The sequence below is a fragment of the Vigna umbellata genome, chromosome 8, assembly GCF_029865625.1.
Source record: "Vigna umbellata cultivar VRB3 chromosome 8, Vumbellata_1.0, whole genome shotgun sequence".
Lineage (NCBI taxonomy): Eukaryota > Viridiplantae > Streptophyta > Magnoliopsida > Fabales > Fabaceae > Vigna > Vigna umbellata.
The window spans coordinates 2,491,939-2,500,133 of record NC_142172.1 but is presented as its reverse complement, the minus strand read 5'-3'; the positions used below and the strand labels follow the sequence as shown (position 1 = coordinate 2,500,133).

At 35.7% G+C, this 8,195-nt stretch overlaps 1 protein-coding gene across 1 annotated transcript; it reads left to right on the top strand.

Annotated features, from left to right (window-relative positions):
• Positions 1-244: 244 nt before the first annotated feature.
• Positions 245-3,404, top strand: LOC124820220 (BTB/POZ domain-containing protein At5g03250-like). The gene is made up of 4 exons (XM_047291870.2): positions 245-303; positions 1,058-1,127; positions 1,306-2,535; positions 2,994-3,404. Exons 1-4 carry the CDS (start codon positions 245-247, stop codon positions 3,402-3,404), a joined length of 1,770 nt encoding a protein of 589 aa, XP_047147826.1.
• Positions 3,405-8,195: the final 4,791 nt, after the last annotated feature.

Below are 8,195 nucleotides of genomic sequence, written 5' to 3'. Positions count from 1 at the left end.
TGATAAAAGGGAGAGAGATGTGATGATATGTGTATATATGATTGCACAACCATGTCTTTCGCTTATTTCAGTTATCATCAGCATTAGACTCGCAACCTGTTTGTGTTTTGGACCGTAATCACAAGCACAATGCAAAAACTGCACTTTGCTCTCAAATCTTACATCTTTTCCGATCTTCTCATTCCTACTTTCTCTGATGCTATTCAATTGCAGATTTTTTGTCTTCATACAACAACATCCATAAATGGCTTTCATGAGGCTTGGATCAAAATCAGATGCATTTCATCGTGAGGGCCAAACATGGTAACAAATTTTTATTTCAAACAAATATCTCATATGTGAATTACTGCAGCCAAAAACATAGATTTATATATATATATATATATATATATATATATATATATATATATATATATATATATATATATATATTTTAATTGTTTGAATTAAAGGATTTTTCAGTTTCATATAGAATGTCCCATGATTATGATTTATTAATCTTGAGTGACTTTGGAATCAACATGTAGATATTGTCTTCTCACAAATCACACATTCCCTTGATTCAACAAATCACAAGATCATGTGGTACAACTTCATGCCCAACAAATAGTAAATTAAAACAAGGCATGCAATATCATGTTAAAACATTATCACTACCCTGTTTAGTTGGATAAAAAGGAAACAAATAGTTGGGGTCATGCCAAATTTTAGATGAAGTTGGAAATGTCTACTGTGGTTGATCTCTAAAGGCAAAGAGGTGCGAAAATGCCCCTTGAAAGCATGAGAAAGCAGGAAATTAACATCTAATTAAGTTGGTTGAGGGTTCAAGGTGTAATATTTCCTAAGGATTCAGTTTTCATGACATTAATTGCATTATAATCAATGACTGATATATATAATGCTCCACATTGTCTACAATGTTGTTCAATTATTTTGTAACTCATTATACTATGCAAAACATGATTTCAAATAAAGAACAAGCAAAACACTTGTTTTTATAGAATTTGCAGTATGAGTGTTGCACAGAATTTTAAATTGAATTATTCTCAATGTCCAGGAATTGCACAACGGGACTTCCAAGTGATGTTACTGTTAAAGTAGGAGAAATAATATTTTTTCTTCACAAGGTGCACTTTTTAATTGAACTTTTTGCTTGTTTATGAGTTTTATTGTTGTTTTTTATATTACTTTTGACTCTTTCACTGTACGTCTTTTGTTGGCCTCAAACAAGTGTTGGCCTTAACTATGCATTCAAGTTCATGTTGGATTGAATTATGTTTTTCATTTATGATTTTGGTATTGTAGTTCCCATTACTTTCTAGAAGTGGATTGCTTAAGAAAATGATTACTGATTTCACAAATGAGGAGGGATCAAATTGTTTTTTACAACTTGATGATGTTCCTGGTGGAGACAAAACATTTGCCCTTGTAACCAAGTTTTTCTACAATGTAAAAATAGATGTCACAGCATCAAATGTGGTTAGTATGAGGTGTGCAGCAGAGTACCTACAGATGAATGAAAATTATGGTGAAGGGAATCTAATTGCAAAGACTGAGACATTTCTCAATGAAGTCTTTAGTAATTGGTCAGACTCAATAAAAGCTCTTCAAACATGTGAGGAAGTTAAGACTTGTGCAGAAGAGTTACACATTGTTTCAAGATGCATTGATTCCTTAGCAATGAGAGCTTGTTCTGAACCAAACATCTTCAATAGATATGTGGAAGAGCATGATTTCTCAAAGAACTCAACTCAAGATCCCACCTTACTGAATGTAATTTCTTCTGAGACTAAATCAGTATCTCCAAGTGATGATTGGTGGTATGAGGATTTATGTTTGTTAAGCTTACCCTTATTTAAGAGACTTATTCTAGCCATTGATGGAAAAGGTATGAATCCAGAGAATATTGCTAGATCCCTCATATATTATATTAAGAGGTTTGTCCCTTTGATGAATTCCCAAGCAACCGTCAATGATAAAAGTAGTGTCAACAATGGAACAACCACTACCAGTACAATTTCTGAAGCAGATCAACGATCATTGCTTGAAGAAATTTTGATTTTGCTTCCTGATAAGAAAGGAGTCACACCCTCAAAGTATCTACTTAGGTTGCTACGAACTGCCATGATATTACATGCAAGTCCATCATGCATAGAAAACTTGGAGAAAAGAATTGGATCACAACTTCACCAAGCTGAGCTTGTGGATCTTCTCATTCCAAATATGGGACATTCTGTTGAGACCCTTTATGATATAGACTGCATTCATAGGATTGTTGACCATTTTATGTCTATATACCAGACTACAACTGCATCAACTTCTCCATGCAAAATTGAAGAAGGGTCATTGGTAGCTAGAACTGATGCCCTTGCACCTATGACAATAGTGGCAAATTTAATAGATTCATATCTTGCTGAGGTGGCTCATGATGTTAATTTGAAGTTGCCTAAGTTTCAGGCCCTTGCTTCTGCAATTCCAGATTATGCTAGGCCACTGGATGATGGTTTATATCATGCAATAGATGTCTACCTTAAGGTAAGACCTTGTTGGAAGCCAAACTATCGCACAAGTTTTCTTTTCTAGTCTCCACTGTTGTGAGTATAACATTTTAAGTTAAGCAAAGGTGTATAACTCTTTCTGATTAAAAAAATACTTTATTATACATGAAGCGGAAATATAAAGTATAATTCTGAAGAGTTTTTTTGAAGTTAAGCATTTATATGTGAGAGTTATCAATGTTTTTCTTACTATCTAAATATACTAGAATATAATATTCTCTCACCTGAGTATATTAGTCAGAAAGTGTTGGTAATTCGAGTATAAATATAAGTATCATATTGAATAAAAAAAAAGATGAATACTATTTAGAAAAACCTATCAGAATCTCTACTTTAGTAATCTTTTGAGTTAACCTCATATTAAAATACAATTTTGGCAGATTTATTTTGTGTCAATTAGATAATTCTAATGTAACACATTTATGACAAATGCAGACACATCCTTGGCTCGTAGATTTTGAGAGGGAACAATTTTGCAGACTGATGAACTGCCAAAAACTGTCATTGGAAGCAAGCACCCATGTAGCAAAAAATGAAAGGTTACCACTTCGAGTGATCGTAGAAGTCCTCTTTTTTGAACAGCTTCGGCTTCGGACATCAATTTCTAGCTGGTTGTATGTTTCAGAGAATCTTGAGAACTCACAAAGATCCATTGGAAATCCTGGCCTCCCAAGGAATAATGATAGTGACCAACTAGACCCAACACATGGTTCTGAAAGTTTGAAAGACCTTGTCTCGGAGCTAGAAAAGGAATGTTCATGCATCAAGAATGAGCTTCAAAAGTTGGCTAAGACCAAGAAAAGTTGGAGCATTATCCCAAAAATATTTTGTAGAAAAAATTCCTAGTGTTTCATTAATCCAATAGAATCAGTGGTTGCAATATCAATGCAACATTATACTACCAACTCACTAAAATTGTCAAGACTCACTAAAATTGTCAAGGTTCACTAAATATCATAGTTTAGGTTGGAAATGAAGTTCATTCACATCCTTCCATTTTCCCTCTAACTTAATGGATTGATGAATTTTGAGTTGTCAATCAAATAATATGAATCAGTTGACAACCGATTTCACCAAAGAATCATCCATATTCTTTAACTTAAAGTTATTATAGAAATAATGCGATAATTATCTCAAATGAAAAGAATAAATGAAATTAAAAATAATTAGAAAACTGTAAAAACCAATAAATAAAATTTGTAATAATGTTATTAACGGTTGAGAAATGAAATAAAAAGTCCAGAATGAATGTAAAATCCGCTTTGATTGATCATTAGATATCTATTATTTTTTGCACAACTTAGTATATTTGTAAGTTGGGGTCTATCAAGGAGGAGGTTCATCGGGGAGACACAAACACCAATGACATCTGAGTCCAACCATATAATGGATTGACACCACTCTCTACCGAAAACCTTAAGGCTATGGGTTAATGGGTCTTTCACCTTTATATACTGCTCTACTTTCTCATTTCTATTCAATGTGGGACATAGACTCACTTGGATTCCCAACAATCTCTCCCCCAAGGGTGAGTCCCTTTCACATAGGTACATTCCCCCTCCAATGGAAGCATTCCCAACCAACCACAACCAAGAATAGCTCTTCGTACTGCCGTTCATTTTAACGGGACATGCTTACTTGAATACCCTTTGCTAGGAAGACTTTCGGTATAGGGACCATTTTACTCATCTGAGCCTGTCACAAAGACAAACCATCGGCTCTGATACTACTGTTGGGTTTTGTTAAATAAACTTAAATTAAAAAAAAAGATTTATTCGTAATTTTGCTATAAACTTTATTTTGTCCAACGTTGCAGCAAAATAGGTGGTTTTTATTTTTCTAGGTTCGATTGTGTTAACACTCGACAAGTGTACCGAATCGTATCAAGTAATAATAAAGTGGTAAGATCAAGTATTGTTTTCCAAAGGACTCAAGACCTAAACAATTATGTGATTTGTTGATTAAATTGGACTTGTAAACGAAATCTTGTAGGTTTAGATGCAAATACTAAAAAGTAAATATAAATGCATGTGTTGATCAATTGGATCGAAAGAAGCAAAAGTGATTGATGTAAAGTATGAATGATTATGTTGTTGGGGTTTCAATTTCATCCAATCTACTCTCATGTATTCAAGAATTCATCTTTCTTCATTAATGTGAATGTCACTTTCTAATTTACCTTAAAGTCGATGTCTCGGTGAAGAAAGCCTACTCCTAATCACTAGTTTACAATGTCTTGTCTCCCTAGCAATTATTCATGCATTACATTCGCACAGAAGCTTAAAGGCAACCAATCCTCCTATCCCTAAGTCTAGGCAATATTGCTCTTGGGAGAATTTCTTCACTTCTAGATTTACTTATATGTGTCCATACAAATAACATAGATGATCATGCAATTGAATGAGTTAAACAAAGAATGCATAGAGTATAGAAGAAAAAGCCTAACAATTAATGAAAGAAAGCATATAAAATATAGAACCAATTCAATACATGAGAGTTTCAAAGGTTTACATCGGTTCCCCAACAACAATGAAGGTATAGTTCACCATAGACATGGTGAAACTAGATGAAAAACAATGAAAGAATGAAAGATAGAACCCTAGAAGTTGAAGAATAGAGCTTGAGCACCCAAAATCCTCCTCCAAGGGGTGAAGAAAGGGTGATTTCGCCTCTTTCTGTCCAAAGATACTAACCCTAATTCGACTAAAACCTTATATAGTTTCCTAAGGATTACAAAAAAATAGGCCCAAGCCCAAATTAATGGCGCTCAGCGGCACTTTTGCTGCTCAACGGTAAGTGCGAGTCTTCAGAATTAACGCTCAGTTGCAGTTTTGGCCCTCAGCGGTGACTGCGGGACTTCAGAGTGTCGCTCAGCGGTAGAAGTGCGCTCAACGGTGACTGCGGCTCTTCTTTTAAGCACTTTCACTTCCTTTCTTTAGTCCAACTCCTTACTACTTCAACTTCTTTCATCTAATTCATCTCAATTCCTGCAAAACAAGAAAAACCAAGCATAAAACCCATCCAACTCTCTTATTTCCAAAACATAAGCAAAAGCATGATTCCAAGCTAGTTTCTAAGTCATAAAGATTGTTTTTGATGTCCAAATTAAGTATAAAAATAACATTTTTTCAACTGTTATCACAACCCCAAACTTAGAACTTTGCTTGTCCTCAAGCAAACAAGATGTAACTCAGTCTTCCACCAATCTATACAATGGTTCACCACATTCAAAATTCTTTCTTTCAAGACAAGTAATTACTCAAATCAGCTTATCACAAAGAATTTAGTCAAGATGCACACATGCTTTGGTGTTCACATAATCACATAGTATCCAACAAATGTTATTCTCATGAATGATCAATTAACTAAGCATAGATGTAATCATGTGGTCATGGAATCTTTCCTCACCAGATAAAGTGTTTCACTCAAACACACAAGTGTATAAGAGGTCACTCATTCACTCTATTATCACAATGTCACATCAGTCAACTTTGCCTTTCATTTAACCACAATCAAAGACATTCACAAGCGAGTATCATCACAAGGGTTTTTCTATGGCTTATAATGTGGCTGGGCTAACAAGAAAATTGGTTTTTCTGGATCACAAAATCCTTGAGTTAAGTGAATCATCTAAACACAACCATTCTTCCTTCTTCCCAACTTTCTTTTGCATTGAGCCTTTCTTTTTCTTTCTTTTCTTTCCTTTTTATTTTTCATTTCACATGATTAGCTCTATGCTTTTTATATTCCCTTTCTAGACTTCCCAACAACCCCAAACTTGAACATTTATCAATACCACAAGATATCTTCAATTCAACTTTTCAAAAAGGGTTTTCTATCATGTTCAAGGCTAAGGTTCAAAGGATAGAACACATTGTGCTCTCTTTTATTGGGCTAAAATCATGCATTTGGCTAATAAAGGGTTATCAACAAATGGCCTTGATCATATGACACATACAAGCAAGTGATTCAACCATAGAAACTTGGGAAAGTCATTCATGCTTTCAATGTAATAACACTCAATCACAAAAACTCTGGAGTTCAAAACCTCACACATAAGCTCATCCAATCATTCCACATATACATTTTTCTTAGCATCATAATCACAATCAAAACATCATGCATTTGTTCACATAGCTTGTGAACAGCCACCTGTATATTAGCATATAGCACATAATCTCGACATCAATCAATATCAAAGCACCATCAAACAATACTCATCATGCATAAATAACAAGCAAACCATCATAGTAGATAAAGTTTCACACTAAGTACATCACAACCTATTCTAATAACAAAAGCAAATAAGTTCTACAGTACAAAACAAAAGATAGAAAAACAAATCCTACTCTAGAGGTGTAACATCCATTAGTAGATGTTATCTCAACTCCTCATCAACCCATGCTGTCATCTGAATCTTCCTCCTTTCCGTCATCTTCAGCATCTTCAAACTCATCATCATAATCATCATCAATAGTTGGAACTTCAGCTGCTCCAGCTCCACTACCCTAGGCTTGCTCCTTTGGCCACGCCACCACATTATTAAACTCATCCATGGTCCACCTATGTCCTGGGGGTGTACCATACATCCCAATAATCATCTCAACTGTGGCCACCCGCCCTCTGTGAAGGGACTGCATCATGGCATCCATAAGAGACATATACATGTCCCTCATCTGGAATGGCTCTGCCTCATGAGGCTCTCTAGATGATTGGCCCTGTGGTGGTCCTCTCCCTCTGCGAGAATGGCATGGTGGTACTGGCTGAGCTGCCCCATCACTACCACAATACTGTCTGTAATAAGCCTCATCAATAGCTTTCCTAGGCCTCTCAAATGGTAATGTAGAGATATTCACTCCAGCTAGCTCAAATAGGTGTGTAATCAAAGAGGGATGCCCCAAAGGTGCCTTGTTGTTGATGGTATTTGCACATACGTGTATCTCATTGGCTATGTATGACCTTGCCAACGTTAATGCTCATCCCTCTGAGCACACAGTCCAAAAGAAGTGCCCTGCTAATAGTAATATCTAAGACATGTGAGCATGGCTAGATGTTGGCATGAGAAAATGCCATCCAATACTTTGCTAGAGGAGTCAGATCAATTCTCCTAATGTTCACAACTGCACCATTCCTATTTCTCTGAAAGTGCCCTCTAGGCACACATAGCACACTCTCCACATCACCAAAGTCTGCTCCTTCTTCCATTTTAGAGCAAACTGACACTGCTCACCAGCCCATTCTGTATTTAAAAACCTGTTAATGGAATCAGGGTCATATCGAATGGCGTGTCCTCTAACATAGCTCAAGTAATCCTCGGCAGGATGATTACCCAACCTCCTTGCGTTGGTGTAGAATTCTTTCACCACTGCTATGTTAGCTGGTGTATGATAAGTGGCTAGTGATGACAAATTTGTGAACACCGAAAAACGGCGCCACAAACTTGTTTAACAATCGGCAAGTGTGACCGAATCGTTTCAAGTAATAAACTCGGTAAGACCAAGTATCGTTTTCCCAAAGGACTCACGGCCTAGTTTAGTTATGTGATTCGTTGATTATTTAAGACTTAAGAACGAAATAAGTGGAGTTTAATATGCAAAACAGAAAATAAACATGTATGCATGAATTTGATCAATGGCT